Source organism: Myotis nattereri, assembly GCF_964212035.1.
Source record: "Myotis nattereri genome assembly, chromosome: 4".
In the NCBI taxonomy this organism is placed as follows: Eukaryota; Metazoa; Chordata; class Mammalia; order Chiroptera; family Vespertilionidae; genus Myotis; species Myotis nattereri.
The window spans coordinates 101725449-101739242 of NC_138079.1; the positions used below are offsets into that span (position 1 = coordinate 101725449).

The following is a 13794-nucleotide window of genomic DNA, read 5'->3' on the forward strand; positions in this document are numbered from 1 at the left end:
CACACACACACACACACACACACGGTCGCTCTGTCACTCAGCAAATCCATGAGCACTCGTCATGGTTAGGTGTGGAGAAGGGATCAAGACTGAATCTGTCCCTGCCCTAGTAGAGTTCATGGGTAGGTGGAAGAGACAGACGGGGATCAAAATCACCCACAAAGAAATCATTATCGTCTGTGAAGGGGATGCATAGCTGGGCAGCTGGGTCAGGTTGGGCCTTCCTCTCACCATGACCTTGACCCCCAGGATTCCCTCCCTAGACTTTCCCTCTCTGTCCCCCTGTGCTCTTGGCCTCTTTGTCATCTCCTCCTGGGGATGGGGTTTACTTGGCCCAGTGGCCTGAGCAGCTCAGCATACCCTCTCTCCCACATTTTCCCTCCTCCTGGCCAACGGGCCACCACATCAAACCTGACTATATGCACATCTGATGGCTGGCCTAAGGATGGACAAATGGACCTCTTCCTGGCCATCCTGTGTGGGCAGAGGGTCCAGATGAAGGGAGAGGAGAATTGAGCTCTGGCCATCTTGGACCCTCACAGCCGAGGGCCCCTGGGGAGATCCTACTGGGCAGAAGGGAGTTGCGGACACGCGTTTTCTGCCCTGATCAGACAGGGCAGGATGTGGGTGACCTTCCTAGGATGCCCTCATGGCCTGGTCTTTTTTGGGGGGGCCCCAAAGTCACTTTCACCATGTGACTCAGAAAGGGGGATCCACTGTCCCTAGGTCACACAGGAAGGAGCCAGAGGGGAGCTAGGGCTGGACCCGATGTCAAGGGAGAGCAGAGGCAGAGGGCAGGAGCCACCCAGACATCCTGGGGAGGGGGAGGCCGCCACCCTGTGCGTGAGGAACACGAAGAGGCAGTTTCTCAAGTTCTCAAGTTTAACCTTCAAAAAGACTCTGTAAAAGGCTAAACACAGCTACCGTCTGACCCAGCAATTCCACTCCTGGCTATATACCCAAGAAAAATGAAACGTATGTTCATGCAGGGACTTGTAAATGAATGTTCACGGCAGCATTAGTCACAATAACCAAAAGGTGGAAACACCCCAAGTGTCCATCAACCGAGGAAAACATAAACAGAAGGTGGCTCATCCATGCGGTGGAACGTTAGCCCGAAAAAGGAACGCAGCCCTGACATGCTGCGACGGGGCTGAACCTGAAGGACACCAGTCTGTGCGAAAGCAGCAGACACGGAGGCCACATGTTGTACGAGTCCACTGACAGGCAATGCGGAGAGCGGGCAAATCCACAGGAACAGGAAGTAGACGAGTGGTTGCTCGGGGCTGGCGAGGGGAGCCAGGGAAGTGACTGCTAATGGGTATGAAACGTCTTTTTAGAGTTATGAGTGTGTTCTAAAATGGACTGTGGTGATGGTTGCACAATGTTGCGAATATACCAGAAACCTCCGAATTCTGCTCGTTAGGCGGTTGAATTGCATGGTGTGGGAATTACATTTCAATGAAGCTTGTTCCTTCAGAGTCAAGACTGGGGTCTCCTAGAAGGAAATAGAGCAGTGGTTCTCAACCTCTGGCCCTTTAAATGCAGTTCCCCATGTTGTGACCCAACCATAAAATTATTTTCGTTGCTACTTCATAACTGTACTGTTGCTACTGTTATGAATCGTCATGTAAATATCTGATATGCAGGATGGTCTTCGGCGACCCCTGTGAAAGGGTCGTTCGACCGCCCAAGGGGTCGCGACCCACAGGTTGAGAACCTCTGAACTAGAGGCTCCAGGAGGCAGGAGCCTGAGGCCAAGTGCTAGAAGGCAGGGCTAGGAAGGCTGGATGCTGAGGGCTGCTCCCTCTTACACCAGGATGGGCCTCGGACTCTACCCCAGTTCTACCCCCTCCTCTACCGCTGAGCCTTTGCCCACGACAACTGGGATCCGGTCCTCCTGCTCCCCGCTTGCTCTTCGCCTCCTCCAGGAAACCTCCCTTGACCTCACTGTTTGGATGCACTGCTCCTGGCCTCCCCTGTTTGGACATGTTTCCTGAAATACATTGTTATACGTTTTTTGTTTTGTTTTGTTTTTTCCCATAGCTTAAAGCAAATGGTCTGCACCTGCAGAATTTAAGATACGCTCCCCAACCCGCTCGGGCACTTCCCTTTGCCTGACCGAGCTGTGTGCCCACCAGATCTCCTACTATCTTCCAAGGACGTCCTGTTGTTCAGGCAGCTCCCCCAGCTGCTGGTGCAGCCCTGACCCAGCCCCTACAGACAAGACGACATGAACATTCCCCCGACATACTGGTCTCAGCCCGCTGTGAGAAAATGTAGTAACATTTCTTAAACTCTCACAGCATCTCTTGGCCTGGCTCCTATTGGCGCGGACCTAACACTCGCCACTCACATCCTTCCACCAGTGGCCGCTAGCGAGTGCCTACTGCGTGCCAGGCTGTGTTAGGCACCAGGCAACACTGGTGAACAAACGTTCCAAGGCTGTCATCCTGGGTGTCGCCATATTTGCATCCCCACCCCACCCCCGTCACCTGGGAGACGTACGGTGGGTGGAGGGAGGGGATTAGTTGCCAAAGTCTCCACGCCAAGACTGCTTGCTCCTGGATGTCATCCTTTGCCCCCAGAGCATTCAGTGTCCTGTTGTTCTTGGTAAATTCCTTCTGGCACAGTTTCAAGCAGGTGTGTGTGTGTGTGTGTGTGTGTGTGTGTGTGTGTGTCCGGGGAGTGGCTAAGGAAAAGACACTTTCCTTATAGGAAACAGTGTGAGCAAAGGCTAGAAGGTGGAAATGACAATGCCTGGTGTGAGGCAGGGAGATGGAGGGGCCACCAGGTTTAATGCTGGAATTTGGAGCCCTGAGCGGCGGCTGCTGGGACGGTGGGTGGGTGCTGCGGGTGGAGTGAAACCGCACCAGGAGCCACCAAGAGCCACCCTGTCTAGAACAAATCCCATTTTACGTACTTTGACACTGCGTGTGCCAGCATGCACCCAGACACCACTGTGCCAACCACCCGCCTACGCGGCCTCTGGCTGAGTCTTGCCCTGACAGGCAGGTGCAGGCCTGGCATCTGGGACCTGGGCTGGGGCCCCAGTCAATGGTCTTCACCCCACTGGCCATGCATAGCCCCCTCTGGACCGGGCTGCCTCTGTGTGGGAGCTCTGGAAATATTTGTGGGTCATGGAGGCTCCCCTGGCCCTCGGAGGCGTCCCAGGCGGCTGGGACTTGCCCAGATGCCATTAGGCCCAGATGCCACTAATAAGCAAAACCGACAGAGACCTCTGGGTATCGGCTGGAGAGGCCGGCTGACCAGGAAGCCAGGAAGGCTGGGCTGGGACAGGGATGGAGGGAGGACACGGGCCCATGTCCATCTCTACCTGGGACTGTGGCTCAGTCTCTCAGAGCCCGGCTCTCCTCTCAGCTTCCCCCTCTGTGCTGTCCTGGGGGCTCAGTGGACTCAGGGGTACATAACACTCTTGCACAGTGTCCAGCGCACGGGTCCCATCACTGTGAGTAACGGCGGACCCTCACTGCCCCTCTGAGGGAGCTCCTAGGGCAGCACCCGGGCTCCTCCTCCTGGTTCCCCGCGCACAGGTCTCCGAGTCTTCAGATCTCCAATAGGAGCCCCTGCCGGCATCAGAGCCAGCACCCGGGGGGACACCAGGTGCACAGGGCGGACCAGGCTCCATAGACAGACGATGTGATACTATAGAAGGATCAGGAGACTGAAGCCTGAATTTCACTGGGCCCTTCGGCAAGACGTCTGTCCTCACTGAACCTGTCTTCCCCACTCTCAAATGGTAATCATAGCCCCAGCAGGTTTGACTCAGTGGATGCAGCGTCGCCTGTGGACTGAGAGGTCCGGGGTTTGTTCCCAGTCAGGGCACATGCCTGGGTTGAGGGCTCCATCCCCAGTGTGGGGCGTGCAGGAGGCAGCCGATCAATGATTCTCTCTCATTATTGATGTTTCTATCTCACTCTCTCTCCCCCTTCCTCTCTGAAATCAATAAAAATAAAACATTTAAAAAATAAAATAAAATGGTAATCATACTTGGCTAATCCGCTCCAGCCACCAGGGCTGTGAATCTGATGACTGGCAAACCGACTGGCAGCGGGGTGCGCCCCATTTCTGCTGTAGGGCCCCATTCCTCGGTGCCCTAGGGCCCAGGTCTGTGCGCCTCCTTGGCTCACTTGCTCAGCTCGCGCACCTGCCACGCCAACCTGGTTGGCGAGGGGCGGGATCGGCCTTCTAAGACCTAGTGCTGGGGCCCCCCGCGGTGCAGCCCCGTCACTGCCCCATCCCGAGGGCACGGGGTGAAGACCTGTGGCCGGGAGGTCTGGAGCCCAGCGTCTCCTAGCGGACGCGTCCAGGTTTTCACGCCGCGACGTCGGTGGGTGCTCGCGTGGACCCGGTGGGACAGCGGCCGAGGAGGGGCGGGGCCTCTGCTCGGGGCGGGGCATCCCGCCCCCGGCCCCTCGCTGCGCCCGCTCCTGGACGGAGCAGAGGCTGGACGCCGAGCAGAAACCCGGCGCCGCGGGCGGACCAGGGCGCGGACCGTGATGCGCGCCCTCTTGCAGCCCCCGCTCGCGGGCCTGGGCGCGGTGCGGCCGGATGGCAGGTAGCGGCGGCCTGGGCGGTGGGGCCGGGTGCGGCCAGGGCGCGGGGGCAGGGCCGGGGGCTGCGCTGCGGGCGCCCCGTGCGCCTCTGCTACTCGCCGCGCTGGTGCTGGGAGCCTACTGCCTCTGCGCCCTCCCGGGCCACTGCCCGCCGGCCTCCCGCGTCCCCATGCCGGCCCCCGCACCCGCTGAGCCTCCCCGCGTCGCCCGCAGGCCGGGGGCGCCCGTCCTGCCCGTGGCCAGTGGTCCCGGCCGCCGGCGCTTCCCGCAGGCGCTCATCGTGGGCGTGAAGAAGGGTGGCACGCGCGCCCTCCTGGAGTTCCTGCGCCTGCACCCCGACGTCCGCGCGCTCGGCTCGGAGCCCCACTTCTTCGACAGGTGGTACGAGCGCGGCCTCGCCTGGTACCGGTGAGCGCCGGGTCCTTCGGTCCCATCCGCCTCCGTGCGCGCCCTGGCCGGTGCCTCCCGGGATTCATGTGGTGCGCCCCTGGGGTACCACCGGGGTCGAGGCAGGGAGAGGTCTCGGGCATCGCGGGATATGATCAGCCTGGGTCGGGGGCGGCGGCGTGCCGGGGCGGGGGGGAGCGCGGGGCGGGCGAGGCTTGGTCACTGGCCGGGAGCTCCAAGAAACTTTGAAAACTCCAGGGAAAGCCTTGGTCTGAGGCCGCTGAGGGGTCTCAGTAAGACTGGGGGAGGGAGTGCGAGCCCAGCTGAGAAGTAGCTTCAGGCTCGCGGGGTTTGAGGAGCGTTAGAAACTCTTCAGGCTCGGTCGCCCTCCCCTGCTGGCCGGTTACCCTTAGCAGGGGCAGTCTCCCAGAAAGGGTCTGCCTCCCAGACTCCTGATCCTGGGAAGAGGTGTCCTCGGGGGTCCTGCGGGTCTGCAGGAGGTCTGGGCTTTCGGAGGAAGGATGTGCCTTTGAGTCAGTGCCCAAGGGTGGGAATTAGGACCCCTGCTTCATGTCATGGCGCTCTGTAGCTTTCCTGCCCCACCGGGGATGGCCTTGGGGTACGGTGTGGAATGTGGGGGAGCATCTATCCCCAGATGAAACAGCCCCTCCCGGCTGAGGTTGGCACTGCCTGCAGCCTCATCAGTTGCACACAAGTCTGCCACCTGCCCTGTCCCTTCCTGTGGGGGAATGAGAGCTTAGAGATGGAGAGTGAGTCTCCCCCCTCCCCCAGCTCTCACCTGAGCCCCAGTTGGGACCAGCCTCCGTGGGACAGAGAGGACCCTGCCCGAGGCCACCTGGTGAATTCGTGGGGAGTTGGGGGCAGCGGAACCCAGACTCTCCAGGTATCCTAGCTTCTCTGTACCCAGATTCCTCACCTCCACCCCCATTGGCTTTCTTGGCCTTTTGCCTTAAAAACCACTCATGGGTTTGGAAGAGCCCCAGTGAAAACAGGGGTCCTAGCTCCTGAGCTCTCAAGGGTTGCTGCCACCAGGGGGCCCTCAGGAAGCTGAGTGGTGCTGGGAGGGCGGTGAGTCCACCCTTGAATCCAACTGGCTGAATTCTGGCGTCAGAGCTCAGACCGCCACCCACTCTGACAGTGCCACTGGCACCCCAAAGCATCTCTAATACCTACTGCTGTGGAGAGGACAGAGAAGAGAGGTGGGCGGGGGGTGGAGGGGGTGGGACGGTGGAGGACACACTATAACTGTAGTGCAAACTCAGAGTCCACACTGATCCCAAGAACTTTGACTGTAAGAAGCTGGGGGAGACACTGAGCTGGGCTAATGGCGGGCGGGCGGGGGGGGGGGGGGCTGCTGCAGGGGAGGCTAGACTGGGTTTAGCCCTAAAAGGGTTCTCAGAGTCAGGAAGCCTAAGGCTCCTTCCAGGCCCCCGGGTGCATGCTCCAGCTCTGAGGGACAGGTCTGGGGGGGATGAGGGCCTGAGAGGCAGTAAGCACAAGACCCAGACTGGAGGTCAGATCCTCAGCTCTGGGGTTTCTCAGGAACCAGGGATGGGAGCCAGGGCATTCAGGAGCGAGTCTAGCTCTGGTAGAGAAGGGACTTTCTCTTTATTTTTAGAGCCACTTCCACCGGGAGGAAGAGGGGGTGCAGAGGGGCAGGTCCCGGTGGCCTTGCCCCCTTAATCCGGAGCTGTCCCTCTGGGCTGGCTAGGGCCGACCCCTCATTGGCTGGTGCAGGGGCTGAGCTGGCGGAGCTTCTGGGGTGCCCTCAAAGGGGTCTGTCTCCCGGGACTTATCGCAAGAGGGCTGGGTGCTGTTTCTACCTGAATTCTCAGGACACGCGATAGAGTGTGGGTGCAGAGTACCAGCGCATGTGGCCGTGTGCTGACATGTACAAGCGGCTTGATGTGCTCACAGGTGTCCTGTGCCTCTGGCCCTTTTCTTTCTTTCAACCTACTCGGAGTGTGCGGCGACCCTCTGAAAATGCGACCCCCCCTTCCCCAGCTGCAAAGAGGGTGCCCAGCCCCTGGGCATGGTCTGCTGGTGTTGGCTCTCAGGACCCTGGCTGAGCCGCCAGGAGTGCAGAGCCCTGCTCTGGGTGGAGGCTAGGGTGGTGAGGAAAGGAGGAGCGGCCAGTACCCCCAGCCGAGTTTCTGGGACACCCATCCCCACTGGGCTGTGACTGACCTCATTCCAGGCAGGGACCCTGGCCCTTCCCAGGGCCTTGGCAGGTGGGTTCTGGGCTGCCCAAAGTTAATCTTGGCCAAACTTTCCCTCGAACTGGGCTGCAGTTAGCCCCTTTCTCAGACTCTTGAGGGTCCTCCATCTTGGGGATTGTGACCTCCTGGTACCCCCACACTCAGTCAGCATTTTCTCATCTATTCGTTCACTCACTGAGCATCTTCTGTTTGGCAGACAAGCACTCCAAGGTCTCATCAGGAGGGCTCTCTTTTCTGGGGGCAGGTGGGGCTATGCTTTGACCTTAGGATTTGGGAAAAGCGAGAGGAGATAGGAGGGTGCAGGTGGGGAAACCCGCTTGGCTCCTGGGGCTAATGAGGGAGTGGGGTTCTGAGTATGTGGGGGAGGGACCTGGGCTTCTGTGGGGCTTTTCTCCCTGTGCTATCCCAGGAGCAGCTCCTGTGGCTGGGGACCAATGCCCCACCCCAGCACCCTATGGGTCCACACGGGAACCCTAAGTAGCTTTTGCTCAGAACCAGGCCTGGCTGGATGGGGCCCAGGAGAGATGTGGGACCTAAGGGTGGATGAGACCAAGGAGGGAGAGGAGTCTGGGGCTGGATGGAAGCCGCAGGGAAATGCAGACCAGATGCACAGGGAGGAGCCGGAACAACTTGTCAGATGTTTGCTGTGTGGAGGTCAGAATCCCGTTCCTCTCATCCCCTCCCCTGTCTGCATCCCCCACCCCCACCCCAAGCCTCCATCCCCACCCTCCTCCAAGTCGTCTGAGGGCGGGTGAGGATAATAAGTACTAGTAATTGGTCCCAAAGATCTCCGATCTCAAAGCTGGTTTGTGGCAGGAGTGGGCCTGGAAAATCTGCGGTCCATCCCCATTCCCACCCCCCTTCCACAGGGTTCCGGAAGCACCTCCCCCTCTGCTCCTCTGGCTTCCCTGGTGTCCTTGCTTGCAGCTTCCTTCCCTCAGGCAGGAGGGTGGTGTGTGTGGGGGTGTGTGGGTGGGGGTGTTCCAAACCCAAAGTGCCCAGTTTGGGTGGGGAAAGAGGATGTGCTTCTGGGGTCCCTTGGTGCTTGGGGGGAGAAAGGGATGGGAAGGGGGTGTCCAAGAGGGAGGGGAGGGCCCGGGAGTAATCAGGGCTGGCTCCTTCCCTGAGGAGGGCCATGAAGGGAGGGCAGTGACTTCTGATCCCCCTGGCAGTCCGTCTGTCCCAGCCCAGGCTTCTCTTCATGGGTCTCAGCAGTGAGGTCCAGTGGGGGAGACTCCCCGTCTTCTGATTCCCTCTTGGGGAAAAGGGAACCCCCTGAGCTGGCTACTCCAGGCTGCAGCCCTGGCTTCAGTCCTTGTTAACACCCGAGGTCTCACTGAACTTATCCCAGGAGGGCTGGGCCTGCATCCCCAGGGCACCAGGCAGGGCATGGGGCAGGGCCTCTGGGAGGAGAGGTCAGGCTGACACTGCCCCTTCCAGCTGCTGCAGCCCAGGGGTGGGGGTGCTGTGGTCGGTGTCCACACCCCCCTCAAGCTTTCCACCCCCTCTCTGAGCGCCAGTGTGCCTGCCTATCACATGGGGCAGTGAGTGGGTTCGAGGGCGATTTCCAGCTTGCTTTGTCACCATGATGGGGAAGCAGAATAGTTATCCCTCCCTTTCCTGTGACTTCTGTAGACCAGCTCTGCCCAGGGCCTTGTTTTGGGGGGTGAGGGAAGCTCCCAGAGCCTGAAGACCATCAACTCACCCATCTCCCCCGAGGCCGTAGGTGGTGTCAGGGGAGCCACTGGTACGCCTGGGGTTCACCCAACCACGCTCTAAGCCAAGCACCCCAGCATGTGGGTCTGCACACCTGTGTGTTCACCCAGCTTGAGTTTCATGGGGGCTAAGGAGGAAGAGGAAACTGGGGCCATGCCTGGGGGTCTCTTAGGCTGGGTGAAGGCTGGATGAAACCTGAACTTGCCCTGTGTATCACCTCCGGGCTGGGGCCAGACCAGGAGGCCGCCAGTGGGGGTAGGGACAGTCCCCTCAGAGGACTGGAGGCAGGGTAGGGCCTTGGGCAGAGACTGCCCCCTCTGAAGGCACAGGTCCCACAGGCTCTGCCTCCATCGACCTCGTTTCCAGCCCACTCTCAGGTCCTCCCTTGGAGCTGTTTGCTCAGCTGGCCCTGCCACACCCTGCCCGCCTCTCCCTGTGGTACCTGGAGGTGAGGCTTGGCCTTGGGAAACTGCTCAGGGTACCTGCCTGCCCAGTGGAGTGCTTGGAGGGGCTTCCCCAAGTTTGGGGCAGTCAGGGGGCTGTCATCAGCCAACTCTCCTGGAACCTTGGTCAGTGCCCCACTCCCCTAATCAGAATGAGAGGAATCATCAGAAATGCTGCAGTCACAGCCTTGCACCCTGGGGTCCGAGCCAGGTCTGGGAGGCCCTGACTGCTGAGCTCTTGGGATGGGTCCTCAGGCCACCTCACTCACCGTTCCCCAATGTGCTGGGCTGTGCTGGAGGCTTGCAGCATTTGAGTTGGGCCCAGGTCAATGAGAACTAGCAGGCCTTTAATCAGAGGGGCAGGGGGCTCTGCAGGGGAGGGGAATGAGAAGAGCAGCTGTCCTTTGTTGGGACACTTGTCAATAATTAATGACCTAACTTAGGGGACAACTTCAGCCATTTAACCAAAGTGTGACCTGGGGTAATTACAGTGCAGGGAGGGGCCTGTGAGGTGGGGAGGGTGGGCAGAACCCTGTGGATGGCAAGTCTGGGCCACTGGCCCTACTGGTGCTTGGTCAGGGGTGAGAGGCACAGCAATGTCAGGGTTGGGGCAAGCTAGCTAGAGTGGGCAGCCTGGCAGGACAGCCCCCCCACCCCCCGTTGGCTTGTGCTGGGGTGGGTGCTCTCAACCCACCACCTCCCAGGCTGCCCATCTGGCACTTTAGGATGGGTGGGCCTGGAGGAGTGGGAAGTGAATCTGGGGTCCCTGGGGCTGGTCTATAATGGGAGGGCTTGAGGGGACCAGCACCCTCTCATGCCCACCTCTCCTTCCACACAACCCGCAGGAGCCTGATGCCACGCACCCTGGACGGGCAGATCACCATAGAGAAGACTCCCAGCTACTTTGTGACTCTCGAGGCCCCTCGCCGCATCCACAGCATGTCCCCGGACACGAAGCTGATCGTGGTGGTTCGCAACCCCGTGACTCGGGCCATCTCCGATTACGCCCAGACGCTCTCCAAGACCCCGGGCCTGCCCAGCTTCCGAGCCCTGGCCTTCCGCCACGGCCTGGGCCCCGTGGACACGGCCTGGAGTGCTGTGCGCATCGGCCTCTACGCCCAGCACCTGGACAACTGGCTTCGATACTTCCCTCTGTCCCACTTCCTGTTTGTCAGCGGCGAGCGCCTGGTCAGCGACCCGGCTGGAGAAGTTGGCCGAGTGCAGGACTTCCTGGGCCTCAAAAGGGTCGTCACGGACAAGCACTTCTACTTCAATGCCACCAAGGGCTTCCCCTGCCTCAAGAAGGCCCAGGGGAGCAGCCGCCCCCGCTGCCTGGGCAAGTCCAAGGGCCGGCCCCACCCCCGGGTGCCCGAGGCAGTGGTCCAGCGACTGCGGGACTTCTACCAGCCCTTCAACCGCAAGTTCTACCAGATGATCGGCCAGGACTTTGGCTGGGCCTGAGAGGCCAGGCCAGCCCCCGCCCTGTCTGGGGGTACTCAGTAACCTTAATTTATGCCTGTCGCCCGGCCAAAGCGGGCTGTGTGCACATGCTGGGTAGGGAGAACTATTGAAGAAATAAAGTCTGGAACTGTGTTCTTCCATGTGACCTTGAGGGTTGGAGGGTGGGGGCTGGAGGTGCCGCTGCGCAGGGAAATGATCATCACACCAGCTGCCTCGAGCTAGCGGGCATTGTGAGAGTGCCAGAAGAGGTCTGAACTTGATACTTACACACCCCTTGAGGTATGCCTGGCCACATGTCACAGATGGGCAACTGAGGCTCAGAGAGATTTAGGGCCTGCGCAGGGACACACAGCATAGCTTTGGTGACTCTGAAGGCCATCCTAGAGCTCTCTTCTCAGCCCTGAGACACCAAGCTGGGTTGTCCCACGTTCCCGATGAGGAAACTGAGGTCCCAGCTTACCCATTTGAGAGGTGGGGCAGGGGTAAAGCTGGGTCTGCCCAGCTCTTTGGGCTGCACGCATGACTTGAGCTGATTTGGCATCCTGCTGCCCAGCGGACGTTCCCTCCCGGAAACCTTGTGGGGGTGCTGCCCAGTGAGTGTGAGGTGACTCCTGCGTGTCTAACAGCCTCCCCCCAGGTCCTCACACAGCTCTGCCCTGCCTACCACAGGCAGTCACAGGTCCCATTCCCCAGACCCTGCCCATCCACAGGCCCCAGGCCCTCACTGTCCCAGTTCCCTTGTGTTTACCCAGCTTCCTGGAGGGTGGGGATGGGCAGGAATAAAGGCTCATCTGCAGCCCAGCTGCCTGCTCAGCTCCTAACCTCGTCAGGCCAGACTGAGGCAGGCTGGGGTGCCTGTCTGCCTCTGAACCCCCGGGAGTGCCAGGCCCCTCAGTAATGACCGTTAACTGCTCCTGGCCACGGTGCTGTCTGCCAGGTAGCCACCAGTTGCACTGATAACCTCCAGGACTCTTTAGGCCCAGGCTTGGCACCCAGGCTGCCCGGGCCCTTATAGGATCTGGCAGTGGCCTCTGCATCCCAGGCCTTGGGTCCATATCATATCATATTATATCATATCATATCCTTTTTGTTTTTTTAAATCAACTTTATTTATTTATTTATTTATCTTTTTTTGTTGTTGTTAATCCTCATCCGAGGATACTTTTCCATTGATTTTTAGAGAGAGTGGAAGGGAGGGAAAGAGACACAGAGAAACATCGATGTGAGAGAGAGACATCGATTGGTTGCCTCCCACACAAGCCCCGACCAGGGCCAGTGATTGGGCCTACAACCGAGGTACATGCCCTTGATGGGAACTGAACCCGGGACTCTTTAGTCCCCAGGTCAATGCTCTATCCACTGAGCCAAACAGGCTAGGGCCATATCATATCCTTGACTCTGCAGTGGTCTTCCCACCCTGGGCTACTTGAGCCACACCCTGTCCTGGGCCCCAGGGTCAGAATGAGGAGGATTTTGAGGGGAGTAGCGGCTTGTCAGCCACCACTCTCCTCTTTGGCTAGTGGCCCCACCAATCACCATGGCCACTGCCTTTGTCACATGATCCGCCCATGGTGTGGACTTGAGTTCAGTTGTTGTATGAGAAGAGCCACAGCAGAAGGTGGGGAGGGAGATGGGAACATCTGTCTCCAGCAGCCAGGAGACCTGTCCCTTGCCCTCCTAGTTCTGGACCCAGAGGACACTCCAGTCTGGAGCTGCCTTGAGGGACCAGTACTGTCTTCTAGGCCAACCATCCCGAGCAAGCCAGGAGCAGGGCTGGGGGCTGGTCCCAAGTCACCTCGGTGGAACTGTGGCACAGATGGGGCAGGTGGGGGTGAGATGTACACATAGCCTCCTCCCCAACTTGGACCTGTTACAATAACGAGGGTGCTGTGTTTTGGAATCCCTGCTGGGTGGCGAGCACTTGTGCCTGGCAGCTCTGTCCCCATTCCCTACGCTGGGGCCCACTTACAGATGGCATGGCAGCCTGCCCTGGTTGGCAGGGGCAGGAGGGAAGCAGGGTAGCCCTGGCCCTGCCCCAGTTCCCAGCCTGATCCATGCATCTTTCTTTTCCCTGGACACACCCTTGTCCAAATGTCTGATGTCTCATGCCTGGATGGTTTAATGGGTCCCTCACTGTTCCCCTGGCGCCTCTTTTTTCTCCTACAACGAGTAGTCTGCATGCATGGTGGTCAGAGGGGTGCCTTCAGAGCGAGCCAGAGCCCATTATTTTAAAACACTCCAATCTTCTCCCCCAGCCCTGTTGCTTCTAGAATGAAGACCAGATTCCTCATTGTAGCTATCAAGCCCACTGAAGTCCCCCCCACCTCCCGACACCTGTGTGCTATTCTCACCCCTCAGCTTCTGCCCCTGTCAGGAGGTGCACACAGGGCAACTAAGTTCTCTGGGCTTATTTCCTCCCTACACGTAGAGTCCCTTTCCTGAGCTGCCCATGCAACCCACCTTTCCCTTCCTGAAGCTTCTTGGGTGCAGAGCTGTGGCACCACTAGTTTGTCTAACTTTGGGGCCCAGGCCGAGCTCGGAAGGCAGACTCTGGAAGCCACGAGTAGAAAGAATAAACTGGTTTGCTCTGCTCACCCCCCTCTCAGTGGAAACTGGGCCTAACCGCCAGCTCCAGTGCCTGGACCTCGGAACACACTGAGGGCAGATGTGGTGGGTCCCCCCAGCTGTGTGTGGGGGTGGGGCTCTGTGGGAGATTCATCAGCCTTTAATTAAAGTCCCTAAATTGCTTCCCCAGCTGCTTAGTGGGTTTTCCATGTTGGAAAGTTCCAGAAGGGGTGAGAAGTGCTGATTGAATCACCCTCTTCCTGTTCCGCCCAGTGGAGGAGAAGGGGCCGGGGACCCCTTCTCCACCCCTCCTACCCTAGCCTGACTGGAATGGAGTAGGTGGGGGTGGGAGTCCTCACAGCCCTGGGCGTCCAGGAAGGGGCTTGGGGAAACCTGGGAGGTGGC

At 59.4% G+C, this 13794-nt stretch overlaps 1 protein-coding gene across 1 annotated transcript; it reads left to right on the plus strand.

Moving 5' to 3' along the window:
• Positions 1-4572: 4572 nt before the first annotated feature.
• HS3ST6 (heparan sulfate-glucosamine 3-sulfotransferase 6) lies at positions 4573-10824 on the plus strand (the record flags this gene model as incomplete). Its single annotated transcript, XM_081090287.1, has 2 exons — positions 4573-4985; positions 10209-10824. 2 exons carry the CDS (start codon positions 4573-4575, stop codon positions 10822-10824), a joined length of 1029 nt encoding a protein of 342 aa, XP_080946413.1.
• Positions 10825-13794: the final 2970 nt, after the last annotated feature.